Source organism: Magnolia sinica, chromosome 5 (assembly GCF_029962835.1).
Source record: "Magnolia sinica isolate HGM2019 chromosome 5, MsV1, whole genome shotgun sequence".
NCBI lineage: Eukaryota > Viridiplantae > Streptophyta > Magnoliopsida > Magnoliales > Magnoliaceae > Magnolia > Magnolia sinica.
This window is the reverse complement of record NC_080577.1, coordinates 6,159,763-6,184,135: the sequence shown is the minus strand read 5'-3', so window position 1 is coordinate 6,184,135 and position 24,373 is coordinate 6,159,763. Positions and strand designations below refer to the sequence as shown.

General features: G+C 41.7%; 1 protein-coding gene across 1 annotated transcript; it reads right to left on the bottom strand.

The window, feature by feature from the left end:
* Positions 1 to 835: 835 nt before the first annotated feature.
* Positions 836 to 6,608, bottom strand: LOC131245265 (uncharacterized). The gene is made up of 3 exons (XM_058244602.1): positions 6,289 to 6,608; positions 5,769 to 6,184; positions 836 to 1,477 (listed from the first exon to the last, which is right to left on the bottom strand). The coding sequence occupies exons 1-3, from the start codon at positions 6,451 to 6,453 to the stop codon at positions 1,039 to 1,041; spliced, it is 1,020 nt and encodes a 339-aa protein (XP_058100585.1). The 5' UTR covers positions 6,454 to 6,608; the 3' UTR covers positions 836 to 1,038.
* Between the last annotated feature and the right edge of the window lie 17,765 nt (positions 6,609 to 24,373).

The window sequence follows — 24,373 nt, the reverse complement described above, 5'->3', positions numbered from 1 at the left end:
CAACAGTCATCATGTGGATATAATTATATAGGTTAAAGAGGGCAACTTGCATATGACCTGTATTTCAAAAATACAGCTGGTTTCCCAGGGGCATCCATCAGAAAATGGCCATAGTAAAAGTCTATGATGGGTGAACCTAGGGGTGGCAATGGGATTGGTTGGATCGATGGATCCAACTTAAAACTCAATCCATTCATTCATTAAATTGGTTAAAAATCTCAACCTCAACCTAACCCACCTATAAATGGGTTAAACCCAAACCCAAACCCAAACCCAAACCACCTAATCCATTTGATTAAAAATGTTAAAAATAAAATTTAAAAAATGCTCATCTCATAACAATATAAAAATAGTTAGTATATTTATTACTCCTAATTAATATAAAATCGCATCCTACTATAAGGCAAATTACAGCCATCATAACCAATATAATATATAATTAATAGGTACATGGCAAGGTAGGAAAAGGAAGGACCATATTTATAACCTTTCCTGAGTCTCGCCTAGCAAACTCACACCTACCCCATTTAATCATAGGTCGACAAAAACATAACCTCAACCCAACTCATGGGAAATAGGTCACTGAAACCGTGATTTTCCAGGTCAGGTCGGGTCATGTTTTGCCACCCCTTGGTGAACCTTGTTGCCTTTCAGTCGGATTGGATCCAGATTGAAGCCTGTTTCTCCTGAAAAATCAAGTGGACTCCCTTCATCAATATCAATAAATCAGGTGGTGGCAAGATCCACCATAGCTATCTTCCGCTGTGGGTGTTTTTCTCAGCTGCAAATTACATAGATTTCCACTTCATCATTTCCAACATTCAACCAACAGAGCTACAGATGTAAATTGCGTTTATTACATATGTAACCTCACTAAAATTACAATCCATAAATGCAAATCCCACGTTCTGTTTAACTTAATTTCATTACAGCTAACCAAAACCATTCACAAGGGATCTCAAGACGGCAAGCAACGGTCTTGATTCCAGCCTTCAACTTACTGTCATTATAGCTAACCAAAACCATTCCCAATGGGTCTCATGGTGGCAACAGTCTCTTGATTCCAGCCTTCTGCTCCGCAGTTAGCCTTGATGGGAATTTGATGTTGAACTTGATCCTAAGATTCCCTCTCTTTGTGGGTTCCTTGGGTATCGGCATTCCTTCCCTTGGAACAATCTCCTCATAACTTGGATGGATTATGGACTGGATGGGGATGGTTAAGCTCCGGCCATCGAGTGTTGTCAAATGGACGGTGCAGCCAGTCAGAGCTTCAACCAGTGGTATCTTCTGCGTAACGACCAGATCATTCCCATCCCTTGTGAATACATTGTGTGGCTTCTCGTCAATGATGAAGACAAGATCTGCAGGGATGACATTGGGCTGTTCATTACCCTTCTCTGGGAATGTGATTTTAGTTCCTTTCTTCCAGCCGGGCTTGACCTCGATTGTCAGAATCTCCTCCACTGGCATGGTTCTCCTGAACATTAGGGTACATGGAGGTTACAACAGGATAATGTCCCAGAAGCAAAAGATGATATAGTTTGAGAAGGGCAAGACAACAGCATTACAACAGCATTCCGTTATTTTTGGTTCAAGTTATCAACAACTCACAAATGCTTGTAAATCGGACAATGGTCACATCTACCTGGTCTCAAACATCACACCGAGAAAACAATTCCAACCATGGTTAAATAACTCGGCGACTCGGATAAACTCGTCTGGCCCTGTATTATTTGTGACTCCTCCCGAGTCAGGGCTGACTCGTGATGTTAAACCGGATCAGGTCCCATTGAGTCCAAGTCAACTTGTCTTAGTCGCACCCTACTCGGACGAGTCTTAAAACCCTGATTCCAACCATTATATTTATGAACAATGGGAACATAAAACCAATGGATTTAGGAAAAAAATGGCCAAAGCTCAATCAACCATTCATTTTTTTCCCATTAAAAGTCATCCAATTGGAAGGTTTTAGGGTTGTAAAATCAACGTGTGTTTTCCTTTTTAGATATGACCCATCCAAAGTAAGGCATACCATATAATAAATCATATGTTTCATTGTACAATAATGGACTTGTGAAAGAAAGTGATAACGTTCTAGGTCTCCTTATTACAGAAAAAATGCACACTTGGATATACAACTGCTGCTCTTTTTCTCAATTCAACATGAGAACATATGAATGGAGGTAGTAAAAACAAGATTTACAGACCTATGATTTAATTGAGGATATGGTCCTAAATACAGAAAGAATGGTAGAACACAATTCATGTAGCCAGCCCCAATTAGTTGGGATAAGACTTAGATGATGGTGATATGAGTTCTCAAATGTCGTCACATTTAAAAAGGATTGTTCAAAAAATAAAATAAAATCTGCAGCATTCTCCAAACATAAAAATGTTAGTACACAATAACTATGAGGTATTAGAGGCCATTTTGTTCATCTTCTGTTAAAAAAAAAAAAACGTGCAGACACTGACTCTGCGTAATTAATCTATACAAACACTTGAATCTGTATCAGTGTAGAGTTGGCAGCATATCAAAATCCAATGTAATGCATATAATATTACAAAATAGCGTAGAATTGGTGGCATATCAAAACATGATGTTAATGCAAAAAATTCACATAGATCTGGATCTTTTGGTGTCCATCTATAATAGGTAGCACATCAAACTCCAAGGCAACTCATATAACAAATACAGATCCTTTGAATGCCTTGGAGACCCATTCAGATATGACAAAATACGGGAATGGTGTGCACAATGGATATGGCTCAGCCATACACATCAGCATTCATAATCACCACCATTATCATATCCTTGTCCCTGCTACTTGGGTTTTGCAAGACGCATTCTAGACAATTTCCATATACCCAGACATTATATTAAAATAATAAGTAATAAGACAATAAAATATTAATTATCATGATCATCATCAACCAAGCCTCATTCCAATTGATTGGGGTTGGCTACAAGAATCTTGTTTTGCCATTCCGCTCTATTCCACCATTCCACTCTATCATGGGACAGACCTTCAGTTAGACTATAGGCCATCTAGTCTTTTCTTATTACCTCTATCCACATCCTTTTGGGCCTTCCCCTTGCCCTTTTAGATCCTTCAACTTCTGCCAACTCACTCCTAACCGGTGCGGTCCTTGGTCTCCGTTGCACATGACCAAACGATCTAAGTCTACTTTCCCTCATCTTATTACCTATTGATGCTACTCCTGAGTTCCCTTGAATGCATTCATTTGTAGTTTTACCCTTCCTCGTCTTGCCACATCCATCTCAACATCTTCATTTCAACTACACTAATCCTTTGAACATGTTGTTCCTTAACTGCCCAATATTCTGTCCCATAAAGCATGGCTAGTCTTATATAGCTATCTTATAAATTTTCCCTTGCAGTTTGGGTGGTACATGACGATCACATAAAACTTTAGAGGAACATCTTCATTTCTTCCACCCAGCTTGAATTTTATGGGCAACATCTCTCTCTCTCTCTCTCTCTCTCTCACACACACACACACACACACACACACACACACACACACAAAATATGGCACACATGCACACATATATATGAAACACGTGCACACGTGTATATTTTAAGGAATTTTTAACAATAAAGAACTTAACTAGTAAATGAGTATCATTGTTGTCCTTGTATCCTAAGATTTAAGGGCCCAAGGGGATTGCGCACGGACCCGTAACAGTACCAACGCTGGTACTCTATCACAGGTAACATGCAGGCTGGCAAGAACAATGTTGGGGTAGTAGGCCTGCAATGGAGGTTGTCTATCAAAGGATCTAATGTTTCTCCAGCACCTTCCAAGGAGTCATTTGCTTGGCAAAAGGAGGCTCACAGCCACTTAATATAATAAAACTGGACAGAGGAGGGGATTCTCCAAACAGCATGTCCTCTAAATAAAGGTTTGGATTTACCCTCAACAAATTCCATTTCACTGCTTTATATGTATTGTAATTGGTAAAATAAAGGAAGTCTAGAACTTGGGATAACTAGTGCAAGTATAAAGAATGCATCTGAAAATGGAAGCAGGACTGCCTATAAATAACATGTTTGCTTGCTATTTCCAGCTACTACAACTTGGTAGATTCTTACTTTGAGAAACCAACATCTAGATTGGGAGCACAATCTAAGCGCCTGTTTGGTAGACACCTAAAAATGAGTCCATCCCATTTTAGTTAATCATAATTTTGTATTAGAGATCATAGCCCTTTTTGGTAAGGATTAAAAATAATCTTGATAACTAGGGCTGTCAATGGGCCTGGCCTTTTTTTGAATAGGCCTGGCCCAAACATTTCAAAATTGGGGCTGAAGCCAACTCCAGGCCTGGCCCGTTGACAACCCAATTAAAAACCAGCTGTCATCATCTCTAATACATGATTGGGATTAACTACAATGATATGAACTCATTTTCAGGAATGAAACAGTTCAAAATTGGGGCTGAAGCCAACTCCAGGCCTGCCCCGTTGACAACCCAATTAAAAACCAGCTGTCATCATCTCTATTACATGATTGGGATTAACTACAATGATATGAACTCATTTTCAGGAATGAAACAGTTCAAAAGGACTGGGTCCCATCAATTGTAGGCTCTTTAATAATATTGTATTCAAGTTGCAGTGAAGTTGTTAGGTATTGATCTGACCGGCCCTGCCATGGCACGACTAAAATCTCCCAAATTGCAAAATCCCAGACAATTGATTTTTTGGCTTAGTTTCCACCGATTGTGGACCGTTGCTTTTTATTTATTTTTATTCTCCACTGCCTATTTGTAGGCAACTGATCGAATGCCTAGGATTTTCCCATCTGCAGTGGGGACCATTGGATGGATGGCCTGGTCCATAAAAACATGGGCCAAAATGTACTCAATCCACTGCACAGGACATTATAATTCCTCATATGCAGACTAACAACTTCATACAACATGAGAAAATAATAAAAGCACCTTAGTGGGAGATTTTGTAACCCTACATTATGCAAGCTTCATTCCATCAAGTTGCTCTCTCTGAATTGGGAGATTTCTACTACTATGACATTTGAGCAAGAACATATGCATACACCCCATATTTTGTGACAGCAAGTGAATTAATGGTACTTGAAAATGGCTGCCAAAAGTTTCAAACATCACATTTTGACTTAAGAAGAAAAACTGTGATTCTGTTTAAGGAAGAGCGAGATCCAACTAGCAAACCACTCAAGGCTCCTCAAAGCAAAGCAACAGAAACATTGGAAATGTTGAATCCTCGCAACAATTTAATCAAACATAACAAGATAAAGTTATAAACACTATATTTGGCACTAATTAACCAAAACAGGTATAAGATAAAACATTCTCAACAGAACAGATCTATAGTAGATGATGATGACAACAACAACAACAACAACAACAAATGCCAATTCCATTTTCAATCTATTCAGACTACTCTTCTAGTACCAATCTATTCACATAAAATGATTATAAACCACCCGCTACATATACACAACACGAACACGAAAAGGCATCACCACCCACTACACTATCAAAAAACAAACAAAACCCACATCTTAGAACATTCAAACAACATCTGAAAACATGGAATGAGCATAAACTACCCACACATAAAAAGGTAAAAAAAAATCATTAAAGCACCTTCCCATTAATCAATACCCAAAAACAGAGAATACCCACATAATAATAATAAAAAAGAAATGCTTGGAGAACATATCCCAATCGAAAATAAAAGTAAGATAGAAGGGAAAACTAACCCGCTTGCATCCGCAATCTCCCTTGAAATCTTCATCTTCTTCGTGGTCCCCTTATACAGATCCTCCAGGCTGCAGGGCAACGTATTCTCAATCGGCGCCGCCTTCCGAGGCTGATTCATTGAAGCCTCTCCGAACGACCCGAAGAAATCGTCCGCGAACATCCCGCCGGGGAACCTCGATCCAGCCCTCAACCCGCCGCCCCCACCTCCCATCCCTCCTCCGAACGGACTTGAGAAACCGAAAAACTCAGCGAAAATGTCATCCGCATTTCTGGGGTTGAATCTGAACACGTTGGGCCCATCTCCGGTCTGGAAGACGGACGGCCCACCAGCAGCGCCGGGAGGTGGGACCTGCCCTTTCAGCCCTTCTTCCCCATATTGATCGTAGATGGCCCGCTTCTGCGGATCGCTAAGGACCTGGATTTGATATCAATATAAAAAGATCACAACAGCAACAACAACAACAACAACAAAGAAGGAGATGGTGGGGTGGGCGTTTGATTAAGGAAAGAGAGAGATACATCGTAGGCTTCGGAGATCTGTTTGAATTTAGCTTCGGCTTCTTTCTTATTGTTGGGATTTTTGTCGGGGTGCCATTTCATGGCCAGCTTCCTGTACGCCTTCTTTAGATCGTCTTCCTTGGAGTTCTTGTCTACTTCAAGGATCTTGTAGTAGTCCACGCCCATATCCTTCTCTTACTATTGCTGTTTTTTTTTCACCACTTGTTGTAGTTGATGCTGCTTTGATGGCTTCTCCTTTGTTGTTGTTGTTGTTGTTGCTGGTGCTGTGGGTTTTGGTTTGTGGTTGTCTAGTCTGAGAGTGGATGATTTTTTTTTTTTTTGGGGGGGGGGGGAAGAGAAAGGTGTGGAAGGTTCCAGAAGTAAGCCGTTTTCTCACTATCACCCATTCCAGTAAGGATGCTACTTGCACTTACATGTGTGGGCAAGGAGCACGTGTGGGTTATCAGAGCGGTTGGTCAGGCAATCCCATCGATCTAGATGCCATGTACGAAAAATCAGCACTGTATGATTAGAAGGTGGGCCATTTCTGTACATGGTAAATGGATGGTCGAGAGAAATTGGGCAATGTGTCAATTGGCTCATGCGATGATTATGTTGGCTTGATTTTGGATGAAGCAACTTACTCGGTCAGGATCGCCTGGGAGCTGCTCAGATGACAGACACGTGTGACTTGGTCCGATTTCAAAGTGGACCCGTGCGAGGGCAGTTTACACTAGTCTCTTGTTTTTATTACTTACTCAATTTCTCCAGCTTTATTACTTGTGGAGGCCATCATTATGTATGGGTTTATCCACACTGTCCATCCATTTTTTCATATAATTTTAAGGTATAAGCCAAAATAAATAAAAATTAGACAGATTCAACGCTCAAGTGGACCACACCACGGGAAGCAGCGGTAATAATGTCGTCCACAGTTGAAATCTTCCAATGGCTCAACATGATGTTTACTTTCCATCCAACCTGTTCATAAGGTCACATGTACCCTAATGAGAGTAAAACATAAATATCAGATTAATCCAAAATTTCTACGGCTCCCAAAAAGTTTTTAATAACAGGCGTTTAACTCCTACTGTGTGGTCCACTTGAAAATTGGATATGTCTCATTTTTAGTCTTATCTGCTAAAATAATCTGGAAAAATTGATGATCGGTGTGGATAAACCCATACATCAGGTTAGCCTCTCGGAACCCTGCCTGTTCGGAGCTCGGGACAGGCCGGGGTAGTACCCAATCCACGTCCGGCCCAGTTGAGTATATAGTCAACCTAACAAGGTCAAACTATGCTTTATGGGGCTCATTTGTGGCCAATCAATTCCTGCCACCTTAGGTCACCACGTGGACGTTGGTGGCAACAAAGTCACCCCGTAAGGGCTCCCTGATTGTGGAGCCCAGACATCTCCACAGTGATGTATGTAGCTTAGATCCATGGCCACATAGAAGGATTTGATTGAGCCCCATGTTAGACCGAACGACTTCAAATAACGCATCTCTTATAACATCAAGTTTTTTTTTAATATAAGGGTTCGAGGGTTCAAGTATATATATATATATATATATATATATATATATATATATATATATATATATATATATATATATATATATATTGCCTAAAACCCAACAACCCAAACTAAGTTAGATGAGGCCCATTGTCTGAGAAATCTATCACATTCATTTATTTAGCAAACTTATGCAAGTACATGAGCCTAAAAATGTTGCTGATAAAAAACTCTAGTGAGCCGTATGACAATAAAAAGTGGAGAGTAAAGTGCCTACCATTGAAACCTTTGTAGGGTTGACGATGATGTTTATATGCCATCCAAACCGTTCATAAAGTCATTCCCACCAGGATAAACTGAAAGACAAAAATCATTCACCTTATCTAAAACTTCCGTGGCTCCAAAATGTTTCAGTGGGAGGCATTCATTCCTCACTATTTCCTATGGTATGACCAATTGAGTTTTTAATCTGCCTCATTCTAGGGCTCATGTCCTAGCATGAACCGGGATAGGGTGGGTTTCTCACAAACATTGCAAGAGGCTCCTTGTCCAGGTAGTGGGTAATTCACATCCCTCCACAAGCACATACTTGGAGCCACTAGCCCTTGAAGTTCATCTCTTACATAGAAGCTGATGCAAGGATGAACGTGATGAGGATAACTACTCCGAATCCACGAAGTTTCTCTGGACTCCTCACAGAGACTTCTCGAATCCACGAGGAAAGAAAGCAGAAAATAGAAATAAATTCTAATAAATTCGAAATTGATTAATTGATTCATAAAAACGAGTTTACAACCCTTTAAATAAGGGTACCAAGCAATGGGAAAGAAATTAGAATCAAACTACAACTCAAACTCCTAGAATCCACAACTTACTATAGACGGTCGCGATGTCTACTAGTGCGCAAGGTTTTCGACCAAAAATAGTAAGTGTCCTATTTGGCTTCACCAAACCATTCTCCTAATTATTCTAAGCTCTTTTCACGTTGGGCGCAACTCCTAAAGCCCGACGGATGAAGAGTTATAATCAAACTAAAACTTACTATTTATAGTAAAAACGAAATTAAAACAGGGAAACGACCGTCGGTTCAGGGGTTTTTCACAATTCTGGGCTGCGCAACCCGACGTAGCGGGTTGGTTAGTTTCAGTAGCTCGTTCTACCCCAAAATCATATATTTTACGTCAGATAACTCATTCCGGATTGCAAGATACGTCTGATTTAAGGTTTGATGGTCTGGATCACTTCTGTCGTCGATCGGGCCTTTTCTGATCCATCTTGGCCATGTAACTGTCCGCGACCTGCTCTACATCAGTCTCCTCCACTTCAAAAGATCTCGTCCTCGAGTTCTCGCCATGTTCTGTGACGCAGGGATGAACGTGATGAGGATAACTACTCCGAATCCACGGAGCTTCTCTAGACTCCTCACAGTGACTTCTCGAATCCACGAGGAAAGAAAGCAGAAAATAGAAATAAATTCTAATAAATTCGAAATTGATTAATTGATGAATAAAAACGAGTTTACAACCCTTTAAATAGGGCTACCAAGCAATGGGAAAGAAATTAGAATCAAACTACAACTCAAACTCTTAGAATCCGCGACTTACTATAAATAGTAAACTTACTATTTATAGACGGTCGTGATGTCTACTAGTGCGCAAGGTTCTCGGCCAAAAATAGTAAGTGTCCTATTTGGCTTCACCAAACCGTTCTCCTAATTATTCTAAGCTCTTTTCACGTTGGGCGCAACTCCTAAAGCCCGACGGATGAAGAGTTATAATCAAACTAAAACTTACTATTTATAGTAAAAACGAAATTAAAACAGGGAAACGACCGTCAATCCAGGGGTTTTTTGCAATTCCGGGCTGCGCAACCCGACGTAGCGGGTTGGTTGGCTTAAGTAACTCGTTCTACCCCAAAATCATATATTTTACGTCAGATAACTCATTCCGGATTGCAAGATACGCCTGATTTAAGGTTCGATGGTCTGGATCGCTTCTGTCGTTGACCGGGCCTTTTCTGATCCATCTTGGCCATGTAACTGTCCACGACCCGCTCTACATTAGTCTCCTCCACTTCAAAAGAACTCGTCCTCGAGTTCTCGTCATGCTCTGGTTTATGATACTTGGTCAGGTCTGCGACATTGAAAATCTGTGAGATTGCCATGCCATCTGGAAGATCAACAATATAAGCGTTGTCATTGATCTTTAGATGATTGGGATGGGTCCAATATTCTTATTTTTCAACTTGTTGTACGTCTCGGTCGGAAATCTCTCTTTGCGCAGATGGACCATAACGCGATCGCCCACCTCGAACACTTTTTGTCGCCGATGCTTATTCGCTTGTTCCTTATACTTCTCGTTAGAGGCATGTAGCTTAGTCTGCACTTCTGCATGGATGCCCATGATCTTGTCTGTCATATGTTCTACTGCAATGCTCGTGCCTGAGTGCTTGGGTAGAGGGACCAAGTCAAGTGTGTGGCGAGGCACTCGTCCGTAGATAATCTGGAACGGTAATCTCCTTGTCGAGCAGTTCACCATGTTGTTGAATGCAAACTCTGCTTGGGACAAGGACAAATCCCTGCTTCGATTTTTCTCCCGAAATACGTGAAGGAGGTTTCCCAATGTGCGATTCATAACTTCGGTCCGCCCCACCATCTGTGGGTGGCAAGCACTGTTGAATTGAAGTCGTGTATCGAATCGATTCCATAAAGTTCGCCAAAAGTGGCTAATGAACTTCGTGTCACGATCGGAAGTAATGGTCTTGGGGACCCCATGTAGCCGAACGACCTCCCTGAAAAATAAATTCGCTACGTGTGTTGCATCGAGGGTCTTTTTGCATGGGATAAAGTGTGCCATCTTTGAGAAACGATCTACCACCACGAACACCGAATCCATGCCGCGTTGTGTTCGTGGGAGACCAAGCACGAAGTCCATTGATAAATCCTCCCAAGGACCGTCAGGCACAGGTAACGGGGTGTAGAGGCCCGTATTCTGAGATTGCCCCTTGGAGGTCTGACAAACACGACAACGTTGTACGACTTTTCCCACATCACGTACTAATCGCGGCGACAATACCGCTCTTCCACAAGAGCTCGCGCCTTGTCTGCCCAAGGTGTCCACCAAGGCCACTTCCATGTAGCTCCCGAATAATCTGCTCCCTAAGAGAACTTTGGGGGATGCACAATCGATTCCTTTTGAAGAGAAAATCGTCTGTATATGAAGGTCACCGGGGTGACTTCTCGACACTTCATCCAAGAATCTTTGAAGTCTCATCCTCAACATAGATAGACGAAGCCGACTACCTCGTTGCTCATTGTGACTAGTAGTGATGCACGACGGCTAAGTGTATCAGCCACCTTGCTGCCCTAACTTGTGCTTCAGAATGAACGTGAATTCTGTAAAAATGCAACCCATCTAGCATGCACACGATTCACGTTAGTCCGACTATTAATAAACTTTAATGCTTGATGGTCGATGTACAAAACAAACTCTCTTTGAATCGAGATAATGCCGCCAATGTCGCATCGCTTCTACGTATAACTCAAGCTCATAAGTCGACCACTTCTTTCGAGCTTGGCTGAGCTTCACTGCTACCGGCCTATCTTCCTGTGATAATACTCCTCCAATTCCGATGTATGAAGCGTCACACTCAACCTCAAACAATTTGTCGAAATTAGGAAGCACCAAGACCGGTGTTGTAGACAAACGATGCTTGATCTCATGAAAGCTCTTATCAGCTTTACCAGTCCACTGGAACGGTCCTTTTTTCATGCAATCTGTTATAGGCGCGACTATGGTGTTAAAATCTCGTACAAATCGACGATAGAAAGTCGCCAACCCATGAAAACTCCTCACCTCATGAATGTTTGTCGGGATCGGCCATTCCCTAATAGCTCGCACCTTTTCATCGTCCACACGAATGCCTGTGGATGTTACAACAAATCCTAGAAACAATAGGCTGTCAGTTAAAAAACTACACTTCTTCAAGTTGAGGTACAACTTGTTAAGTTGTAGGACCTGTAGCACCTGCCTGAGATGTTTCCTGTGCTCCGCCTCATCCTGGCTATATATCAATATGTCATCAAAATATACTACCACAAATCGGCCAGTGAACGGTTTTAGAACTTGATTCATTAAACGCATAAAAGTACTTGGTGCGTTTGATAGGCCGAAGGGCATGACCATCCACTCATGCAACCCTTCCTTAGTCTTGAATGCCGTTTTCCACTCATCACCGGGTCGAATACGAATCTGATGGTACCCGCTCCTTAGATCTAGTTTAGAGAACACCTTGGCCCCTTTTAACATATCGAGCATGTTGTCCAACCGTGGTATTGGAAACCGATATTTGATGGTAATTTTATTGATTGCTCGACTGTCGACACACATGGGCCAGCTTCCATCTTTTTTTGGCGTTAATAATGCTGGTACGGCACATGGGCTCATGCTCTCTCTCAAGAGACCCTTACGGATCAATTCCTCCACTTGTCTCTGAAGTATCTCACACTCCTTCGGACTCATCCGATAATGAGGGCGATTGGGCAAGCTAGCCCCAGGGACGAGGTCTATGTGATGTTGGATGTCCCTCATGGGGGGCAATCCATCAGGTAAATCCTCAGGCCAGACTTCTTTGAATTCGTTTAGTAACAGTCTTAAACTTGGAGGGATGTTTGAGGATTCCTCTTCCTCGCCCTTTACTACTACGGCGTATACCTCGCCAGTTTCCTTAGATTCCTCCATGAAATCTCGAATGGTCAATAGGGAACTCCCCTCCACTTTAGAGGCTTCATGGTGGTTCTCTGGTGCCATAGGGGCAAGGATTATTTTTCGACTATCCTTGACGAATACGTAGACATTATCTCGTCCTCGATGGGTCGCATCACGGTCCGACTGCCAGGGTCAACCGAGTAACATATGACAAGCTTCCATATCGACCACGTCACAAAGTATTTGATCCTTATAATTTTTGCCAATTGAAAACGAGATAGTGCATTGTTCAGTTACCTTGGTCTCATTCACCTTTTTTATCCACCCAATTGAGTACGGGGAAGGATATTTCATCGTTGATAGTTGCAACTTGTCCACCATCACTCTTGAGACGATATTCTCGCTACTACCACTGTCTATGATCACATCATAGACCTTTCCATTGATGATGCACCGAGTACGAAATATATTATGTCGTTGTAGATGTAATTCCTTTCGTGGGGTATACAGTAATCGCCTCACAACTAGAAATTCACCATGATCATCGCCCGTCACTTCATCGCCACCTGCTATTTCTTCAGTGGTTTGTTCATGTTCATCAAAGTGATGGTCTTCTTCTACGGCCTCATCTTCAGTGCCCCTTTCATTTATAGTTAAGTGTGCTGCGGGATGTTGAGACAAGTGTTTGATAAGTGGCACTGGTTGGCCATAGCGGTAACAATTGTTCGACCTTGGCCGAGTATAAGGATTTGGAATCCTACTCGGACTCGCTATTGTGGGTGCCGCACGTTGAGGTCTGGATGAGCCGCTTCCCGTATCATGGTTTGCGGTTGTAGGAAGTTGAGGTCCTGGATCTTTTCCTTGGCAGCACTGGATTCTGCGTGGGACCCGTCATGGGGGTCGATTTGAAGGATATGGACGACAGAGCTCTTGCAAGTTGTGTTTCTATCCTACCCGCCAATTGAATCGCTTCATCCACGGTCCCGATTGGTGCATCCGAACTCGATCCTGAATTATCGGCCGCAACCCACCTATAAATCGTGCCACCTTCTCTGACTTAGATTTTGACGGATCGTTTCGTGTAGCCAACCGTTGAAATTCTTCGATGTAATTGTTCGATTTTCTTGTCTGCAATTTTGATATTGCTGTTGGAATAATATTTGCTCATAATCACCGGGAGAAATCGTGATCGAAGAAGACGCCTCATCCATGGCCATGATGAGATGGGTGCCTTGTTTTGCGGGCTCGTGAGAGTTGTAATTATTCCCACCATGCGAAGCACGATTTTAATTTAAACGCTACCAATTTTACCCTTTTATGATCCGCACATCCATGTAATCAAAATATCTCTCTATTTCGGCAACCAATCGAGAAAATCTTCTATATGTAATAAACCGTTAAAATAGGAAGTTCAGTTTCAGCACGATCTAGATGATCACCTCCATGGATTGGTCGTCGAGCAAAACCCTCATTAAGGTCCTCGTCGCTAGAACTTGAATCATCTGGTGTAGCCCTACGGTTTGCCACTGGTAGTGCTCTACGAAAATCGGGGTTGTGTCGTACAACAACCATGGGTGGTGGAGCACCGCCTAGGGCTCGGGGCGGAAGTAGCGCATCCGCAAGACGGTCGAGAGTTGCCTGCAGCCCTTGCATGGTCAACTGACTCTCCCGGTGGAAAGCTTCCATTCTTTCCGAAAGATAACGAATCCCTGGATCACCGTCCACAGGACTTTGATTCATACTTTCGTTGTTTGCCATCGGCCCGAGGGGAATCCTCGCTTTGATATCAATTGACGCAGGGATGAACGTGATGAGGATAACTACTCCGAATCCACGGAGCTTCTCTGGACTCCTCACAGAGACTTCTCGAATCCACGAGGAAAGAAAGCAGAAAATAGAAATAAATTCTAATAAATTCAAAATTGATTAATTGATGAATAAAAACGAGTTTACAACCCTTTAAATAGGGCTACCAAGCAATGGGAAAGAAATTATAATCAAACTACAACTCAAACTCTTAGAATCCGCGACTTACTATAAATAGTAAACTTACTATTTATAGACGGTCGTGATGTCTACTAGTGCGCAAGGTTTTCGGCCAAAAATAGTAAGTGTCCTATTTGGCTTCACCAAACCGTTCTCCTAATTATTCTAAGCTCTTTTCACGTTGGGCGCAACTCCTAAAGCCCGACGGATGAAGAGTTATAATCAAACTAAAACTTACTATTTATAGTAAAAACGAAATTAAAACAGGGAAACGACCGTCAATCCAGGGGTTTTTCGCAATTCCGGGCTGCACAACCCGGCGTAGCAGGGTTGGTTGGCTTCAGTAGCTCGTTCTACCCCAAAATCATATATTTTACGTCAGATAACTCATTCCGGATTGCAAGATACGCCTGATTTAACGTTCGATGGTCTGGATCACTTCTGTCGTTGACCGGGCCTTTTCTGATCCATCTTGGCCATGTAATTGTCCGCGACCTGCTCTACATCATTCTGGTTCATGATACTCGGTCAGGTCCGCGATATTGAAAGTCCGTGAGATTGCCATGTCATCTGGAAGATCAACAACATAAGTGTTGTCATTGATTTTTTGGATGATTGGTACCGATCCATTCTTCTTATTTTTTAACTTGTTGTACGTCCCGGTCGAAAATCTCTCTTTGCGCAGATGAGTCATAATGCGGTCGTCCACCTCAAACACTTTTTGTCGCCGATGCTTGTCTGCTTGTTCCTTGTACTTCTTATTCGAGGCATGTAGCTTGGTCTACACTTTTGTATGGATGCCCATGATCTTGTCTGCCATATGTTCTGCTGCAATACTCGTGCCTGGGTGCTTGGGCAGAGGGACCAAGTTAAGTGTGTGGCGAGACACTCGTTCGTAAATAATCTGGAACGGTGATCTCCCTGTCGAGCGGTTCACCATGTTGTTGAATACAAACTCTGCTTGAGATAAGGCCAAATCCCACTGCTTTGATTTTTCTCCTAAAATATACAGAGAAGGAGGTTTCCCAACGTGCGATTCACAACTTCGGTCTGCCCATCAGTCTGTGGGTGGTAAGCACTGCTGAATTGAAGTCGTGTATCGAATTGATTCCATAAAGTCCACCAAAAGTAGCTAATGAACTTCGTGTCACGATCGGAAATAATGGTCTTGGGGACCCCGTGTAGCCGTACGACCTCCTTGAAAAATAGATTCGCCACGTGTGTTGCATCGAGGGTCTTCTTGCATGAGATAAAGTGCGCCATCTTGGAGAAACGATCTACCACGACGAACACTGAATCCATGCCGCGTTGTGTTCGTGGGAGACCAAGCACGAAGTCCATTGATAAATCCTCCCAAGACTGTTAGGCACAGGTAACGGGGTGTAGAGGCTCGTATTCTGAGATTGCCCTTTGGAGGTCTGACAAACATGGCAACATTGTATGGCTTTTTACATATCTCCTACTAATTGCGGCCAGTAATACCGCTCTTCCACAAGAACTCGCGTCTTGTCATGCCCCAAGTGTCCACCAAGGCCACCTCCATGTAGCTCCTGAATAATCTGCTCCCTTAGAGAACTTTGGGGGATGCATAATCAATTCTCTTTGAAGAGAAAATCATTCTGTATATGAAGGTCACTGGGGTGACATTCTTGGCACTTTATCTAAGAATCTTTGAAGTCTTCATCCTCGGCATATAACTCCTTGAGACAGTCGAAGCCGACCACCTCGTTGCTCATCATAATAAGTAGTGATGCACGACGGCTAAGTGCATCAGCCATCTTGTTTTGCTGCACTGACTTGCGCTTCAGAACGAACGTGAATTCCTATAAAAATGCAACCCATCTAACATGCACATGATTCACGTTAGTCTGACTATTAATAAACTTTAATGCTTAATGGTCAGTGTACAAAACAAACTCTCTTTAAATCAGATAATGTCGCCAATGTCGCAGCGCCTGAACAACTGCGTACAACTCAAGCTCATAAGTCGACCACTTCTTTCGGGCTTCGCTGAGCTTCTTGCTCTAGAAGGCTACCGACCTGCCTTCCTGTGATAATACTCCTCCAATTTCGACGTATGAAGCGTCACACTCAACCTCAAACAATTTGTCGAAATTAGGAAGCACCAAAACCGGTATTGTAGACAAACGATGCTTGATCTCATGAAAGCTCTTGTCAGCTTTATCGGTCCACTGGAATGGTCTTTTTTTCATGCAATCTGTTATAGGCGTGACTATGGTGCTAAAATCTCGCACAAATTGATGATAAAAAGTTGCTAACCTGTGAAAACTCCTCACCTCATGAATGTTTATCGGGATCGGCCATTCCCTAATAGCTCGCACCTTTTCATCGTTCACACGAATGCCTATGGACGTTATAACAAATCCTAAAAACAACAGGCTGTCAGTTAAAAAAACTATACTTCTTTAAGTTGAGGTATAATTTGTTAATTTGTAGGATCTGCAGCCCTGCCTGAGATGTTTCCTGTGCTTCACTTCATCCTGGCTATATATCAATATGTCATCAAAATATACCACAAATCGGCCAGTGAAAGATTTTAGAACTTGATTCATCAAACGCATAAAAGTACTTGGTGCGTTTAATAGGCCGAAGGGCATGACCAGCCACTCATACAACCCTTCCTTGGTATTGAATGCCGTTTTCTACTCATCACCGGGTCGAATACGAATCTGATGGTACCCGCTCCTTAGATCTAGTTTAGAGAACACCTTGGTCCCTTCTAACATATCGAGCATGTCGTCCAACCGTGGTATTGGGAACTGATATTTGATGGTAATTTTGTTGATTGCCCGGCTGTCGACACACATACACCAGCTTCCATCTTTTTTTGGCGTTAATAATGCTGGTATGACACATGAGCTCATGGTCTTTCAAGAGACCCTTACGGATCAATTCCTTCACTTGCCCCTGAAGTATCTCACACTCCTTCAGACTCATCTGATAATGAGGGCGGTTGGGCAGGCTAGCCCCACGGATGAGGTCTATGTGATGTTGGATGTCCCTCATGGGGGGCAATCCATCAGGTCAATCCTCAGGCTAGACTTCTTTGAATTCGTTTAGCAACAGTCTTAAACTTGGAGGGATGTTTGAGGGTTCCTCTTTCTCGCCCTTAACCACTACAGCGTATAACTCACTGGTTTCCTTGGATTCCTTCATAAAATTCCGAATGGTCAAAAGGGAACTCCCCTCCACTTTAGAGGCTTCAGGGTGGTTCTCTGGTGCCATAGGGGCAAGGATTATTTTTCGACTGTTCTTAACAAATACGTAAACATTATCTCATCCCCGATGGGTCGCATCACGGTCCGACTGAGTAACATATGACAAGCTTCTATATCGAACACGTCACAAAGTATTTGATCCTTATAATTTTTGCCAATTGAAAATGAGATAGTGCATTGTTCAGTTACCTTGGTCTCATTCACCTTTTTTATCCAGCCAATTGAGTACGGGGAAGGATGTTTCATCGTTGGCAGCCGCAACTTGTCCACCATCACTCTCGAGATGATGTTCTCGCTACTACTACTGTCTATGATCACATCACAAACCTTTCCGTTAACGGTGCATCGAGTACGAAATATATTGTGTCGTTGTGGATGTAATTCCTTTCATGGGGCATACAACAATCGCCTCATAACTAGAAATTCGCCACGATCCTCACCCGTCATTTTATTGCCACTTGCTATTTCTTCAGTGGTTTGTTCATGTTCATCAAAGCGATGGTCTTCTTCTGCGACCTCATCTTCAATGCTCCCTTCGTTTATAGTCAAGTGTGCTGTGAGACGTTGAGGACAAGTATTTGATAAGTGGCCTAGTTGGCCACAACGGTAACAATTGTTCGACCTTAGCCGAGCATAAGGATTTGGAATCCTACTCGGACCCGCTGTTGTGGGTGCTGCACGTTGAGGTCTGGATGAGCAGCTCCCCGTGTCACGGTTTGCGGTTGTAGGAAGTTGAGGTATTAGGTCTTTTTCTCGTGGCAGCACTAGATCCTGCGTGGGACCCGTTATGGGGGGTCTAGTTAAAGGATGTGGATGAGCAGGAGCTCTTGCAAGTTGTGTATCTGCCCTACCCGTCAATTGAACTGCTTCATCCACAGTCCCGACTGGGTACATCTGAACTCGGTCCTGAATTGTTGGTCGCAACCCACCTATAAATCGTGCCACCTTCTGTGACTCAGATTCTGACAGATCATTTCGTGTAGCCAGCCGTTGAAATTCTTTAGTGTAATCTGTGACTGTTCGATTTTTTTATCTGCAATTTTGATATTGCTGGAATAATATCTGCTAATAATTACTAGGGAGAAATAAAGATCGAAGAAGACGTCTCATCCGTGGCCATGATGAGATGGGCGCCTTGTTCTGGCGGCTCGTGAGAGTTGTAATTGTTCCCACCATACAGAAGCACCAGATTTTAATTTAAACGCTACTAATTTTACCCTTTTATGATCTGAAACGTTCATGTAATCAAAATATCTCTCTATTTCGGCTAGCCAATCGAGAAAATCTTCTATACATAATAAACCGTTAAAACTAGGAAGTTCAGCCTTACCTCGATAGTCTTTTTCAGCACGATATAGATGATCACCTCTATGGATTGGTCGTCGGGCAAAACCCTCATTAAGGTCCTCGTCATTAGAACTTGAATCATCTGGTGTAGCCCTACGGTTTGCCATTGGTAGTGCTCTACGAAAATCGGGGTTGCGTCGTACAGCAACCATGGGTGGTGGAGCCACCATGGGTGGGGGAGCAACCAAAGGTGGTGGAGCACCACCTAGGGCTCGGGGCGGGAGTAGCGCATCCGCAAGACGGTCGAGAGTTGCCTGCAGCCCTTGCATGGTCAGCTGACTCTCCTGGTGGAAAGATTTCATTCTTTCCGAAAGATAACGAATCCCTGGATCACCGTCCACAGAATTTTGATTCATACCTTCATTGTTTGCCAACGGCCTGAGGGGAATCCTCGCTCTGATACCAATTGACGCAGGGATGAACGTGATGAGGATAACTACTCCGAATCCACGGAGCTTCTCTGGACTCCTCACAGAGACTTCTCGAATCCACAAGGAAAGAAAGCAGAAAATAGAAATAAATTCTAATAAATTCGAAATTGATTAATTGATTCATAAAAATGAGTTCACAACCCTTTAAATAAGGGTACCAAGCAATGAGAAAGAAATTAGAATCAAACTACAACTCAAACTCCTAGAATTCGCAACTTACTATAAATAGTAAACTTACTATTTATAGACGGTCGTGATGTCTACTAGTGTGCAAGGTTTTCGACCAAAAATAGTAAGTGTCCTATTTGGCTTCACCAAACCGTTCTCCTGATTATTCTAAGCTCTTTTCACGTTGGGCGCAACTTCTAAAACCCAATGGATGAAGAGTTATAATTAAACTAAAACTTACTATTTATAGTAAAAACGAAATTAAAACAGGGAAACGACCGTCGATCCAGGGGTTTTTCGCAATTCCGAGCTGCGCAACCCGGTGTAGCGGGTTGGTTGGCTTCAGTAGCTCGTTCTACCCCAAAATCATATATTTTACGTCAGATAACTCATTCCGGATTGCAAGGTACGTCCGATTTAAGGTTCGATGGTCTGGATCACTTCTGTCGTCGACTGGCCTTTTCTGATCCATCTTGGCCATGTAACTGTCCGCGACCCGCTCTACATCAGAAGCAAAACTAGACTGATCCAAAATACAGGTGGGTCACACCATAGGAACCGATGGAACGGCCCAAACATTAAAACCTTTCAAACTATAGATTATGCGTTGGGCCCTTTTCATCTATTGGATTTTTAACATCTCCCCATCACGATTAATGGGCACCTATAAGATAAGGCCATTGAAAAGCTCAGTTGGGCCATGTTACGTGAGTTTCGCTAAGGGTATCAAGGGGTCAAGTTCGGGTCTGAGTCCTATGGTACCATGCGTGAGTTAATTGGGTTCGCCTCTTCCCCGTCTATGTCATTTCATATCCAGGTCTTGTTCGATCCGATTCCTATCATGCATGTTCAGGTCTCTATTAATTCTTTAAATCTAGTTGGTTCAGTTCAAATAGCAGCATTGCATCATTGGACCCACCTCAATGGATGGATTAGATCTTACACACATGTACCACTTCAACACGTGGTGTAAGTGAGTTTCTCTCTCTTACATGCTCGTGGCTTAGGAAAACCTTAATACATTGTTAGAATAATATATATTTCACATATATGATCCTAATATTAAAATTAACTGGGACCCTGACCTCTTCTGATTTTAATCAAGTCCAAGTTTGATGAACCAGACTCAAATTTGATCAGAGCCTAATTTAACCAGGTCTCGAAAGGTTAGACCTGGACTCAACCCGATTACTTGACGGCTCCTAAAAATTAGACCTGGACCCATTAAAGTCAGGTTGGGTCCATCAAGTACCAATAGATTTGGGAACTCATTGACTGCCCAAATTTTAATGGTGTAAGCTTGAGTTTATATTATTTTTCCCTCTTAATTTTTTGATAGGCCTGATTTTGTACTCGAAGGAGAAACATGAGGTTTTGAACTTTAATAGAGAGTGGATGTTATGCAGCCATCACATAGGCCCAGCACATATAGTTGTAATCTTATTCTTTGGAAAGTGGTACAGATTTTGTTTATTTATAGCAAAGGCAGGAGAAATCTGGATATGTACAAGTATAGCTATATTTTCTTACTATGTCCATAACAAAAAATGGAATCAATCTTACAAGTGGATAAGTGAGCATCTTGATCAAAGCATTTGGATATGTGTACATTCACATATCGAATTAAATGTGTTCGATTTAGTGTGATCAAATTAACGATTTAGGATAAGCAATTGGAGATTTGGAAGAATAATTTCTAGTCCATTTATGAATCTGGTGTAGTATTGTTCTCCCATGGATAATTATAGTATCAGGGGTCACACAATGGATCTATTGGATTAGAGGGTGTAAATTAGTTTATATAATTAGAAAAGCGTGTATTAATTCGGTATACCTCATTAACACCATAATATAACAGATAATGAAGTTAGTCTCTAATTGAATTTTTTGAAATGAAGGTCTATATATTTTATGTATGTGGTTTTGGTTTGAAATGTTTCTTTTTCCTCTCTACCATTAGTTCTATAGAAATTCTAATCCACTAAATTTAGAGATCTCATGGTTTTTATAGTGTTCTCTTCTTTTGTAGTTGATAATTTACATCTTTGATGGAATTTTCTGTCTTCGTGTGTGTTTCGTGTTTCCGTATAAGGTGATTGTGATTATACATAGAAGTAATTTCATTACTGAAATTCTAAAATTAGCATATTTTTCGGTGTTTCTACTTTTCACCATTTAATAAGGACAAGTAGGGTCTAATAGAGGTGTACCTTGGACTTTCCCAACTAGAAGTTCTTCAGTTCTCTATGGCAGCAAGCCGTTTTGTTAGGCAAAATATTGCAATATTCCGTTGCATCATGTCAAATGTCATGAACATTAGTTCAACCAATTCCAATGTGCTTCAAGAAATGACCAAACAGTAAACGGATGAAATATCTCCTTGAAAATGGTTTGAAGGTGCCCTTTCACAAACACAACCCCAGTTGTTGTGCTAAAAAAGATATGTTGTATAGAAATTTTCATAGAGAATTTAAGGGCAAATAACATATACTAGTATTGCCATAATCCTTACGAAATGGGATAATGAAATTGGTCTTTTGTCATCGCCTTGCAATGGTTAGATTACCAAAGAAAGAACCAAACTTAATTTGATATAGGGTAGCTTTGGCTTTCACTAATGGGGTTGAAAGGAAATATGAAGAAATGACAGAGAAAAGTACGTTGTAGTTAGGATTCCCGTGTTGAGAGTTTGGAAATGGTTTCCATGAACATGACTCATGACTCATTATCTATGGCTAAAAATTATCAAAATAAAGACACCTATTCAATCACTAGGGGCCATTCCGAATATTAATTACTGGACACACATCACTGATGGTCCATGGACACCCTTCTTTAAGCTGTTGATGCACTCCGGTTATCAATTGAATATGATTTTGATGTCCAAATCCCAATAATGGATGGGGGTACACCCTGAAGAATGTCAGCCTAGAGAATAAACAACTTTATTGAATTGGAACTTCTTATAAAATACTTAAGAAAATATCATAAAATCGAGATTTTCCCACTTTTTGGAAGGCATTGTTAGGCATGCGACTATCCCTTCTTGAATTAACAAACATTGCTGAGGAACCAACTTCCTCTCATTAATCATTATAGCATTTAACAATTGCAGTTAGAGATTATTATTTTTTAAATCTTAAAGAACAAATTAACAGTAGAAGTCCAAGATCTTACACCCAATTATGATAATTAGTTCTATATTAGTTGACAATTGAGATCAAATGAAGTTGATCGTGTTGATCAAATAACTAGAACACTTTTCAATCTAAAAGAAAGTTCTTATAGTCTATTCAAGCATCTTACGCATGGGTTAAATGGAGAACTACGGGCTAACACAAAGCGTTGTATATTGTTTGTTAGACTAGGGGCCATTCAAAATTTAACTTTATATAACTTTTCTTTATAAAAGAAAGTGACAACTGTATGGAGAGCATGGATGGCTGATTACCTCCTAAAAATTTAGCTACATAGTCTCAATCAATTAGAATCCTAAAGGGAACGGTCATATCATTTCAAAAAATGTGATACTTTTAAAAATTAATTATATAAACATGGGTTATAACGATATGTAGTGAGCTGGCATAGACTATAATCAAATGCAGTGGGCTGATGTGACAATGTGGGCTGCATTAATCACTCTCTTTAGAGTGAGAGATGTTTAATATTTTATGCGTTGATACTATGATCTGTATGTCAAAAACTCATTGACTCGTCTTGGAACTCAGCCAAGTCAACTCAACTCCGTCTGGTTTTAGAACTGAGTTGTGTGGTAAACTAGCTGTGTACCAGACTCAGCCCAAGGCTTGATCAGCTGGATTGACTCGATGAGTTGACTTGGATGAGTCTGGCAGCTTTTGGATGTGAAAGGCCGCTCCAAATTAGAAAATTAGAAACCTATCTGATACTCGTGCAGCGATCACACTTGATGTACATGTTACATGTATTAACTGAAATTAGAGCTATTAAACTGCGGAACCCACTCTCTTAAGTCACAGTTCTAAAATAAAATATTCTAAACGCACCTGACCTCTCTAATTCATGGAACTTGTTTGAGTAAATGTTAAGAGGACGGCAGTTTCCCTACAACAATTGTTGGTGGGAACACAAAAAAAAGAAAAAGGCTCCTCCAAAACAAATGACCCTTTCCAGCATTTCCTCCAGGCCATGTCACATAGTGAGCCCGAAAATCAGGCTACTCCAAAACTTAGGTGGGCTACACCTCAGGAAATAGTCGGGATGGTGACACATACCCACCGTTGAAACCTTCCTCAAGTCCGCCATGATGTTTGGATTTCAACTGGCCGTTGATAAGCTGAGTACCAGGAAAACCAAACATCAGCCTGATCTAAATCTCATTAGGACACAAGAACATTTCAACAGGAGACGTCCACGTATTCGATTGCACTATGATCTACTAAAGTTTTGGATTGGCCTTTTGGTTAATTACACGTCTGCTTGCGCCGATGGAGTGGATGTCGCATAACATTAGTTTGGGCCCCACGTAGCTTTTCATTGCACGGGCCCCCCATTGCAGAGAACTGATCACCTAAAGCCATCATCCAACATACCACCTTTTCTGCGAACATATAGCATGTGTGACTGATCTACGGTTCGATCAATGAGAGTGTGTGGTCCACCGTATTGTGCACGTGCCACCCAAACCATGAATCAAGTGAGTCCCAATGCAATGATGGAATGGCCCAATAAT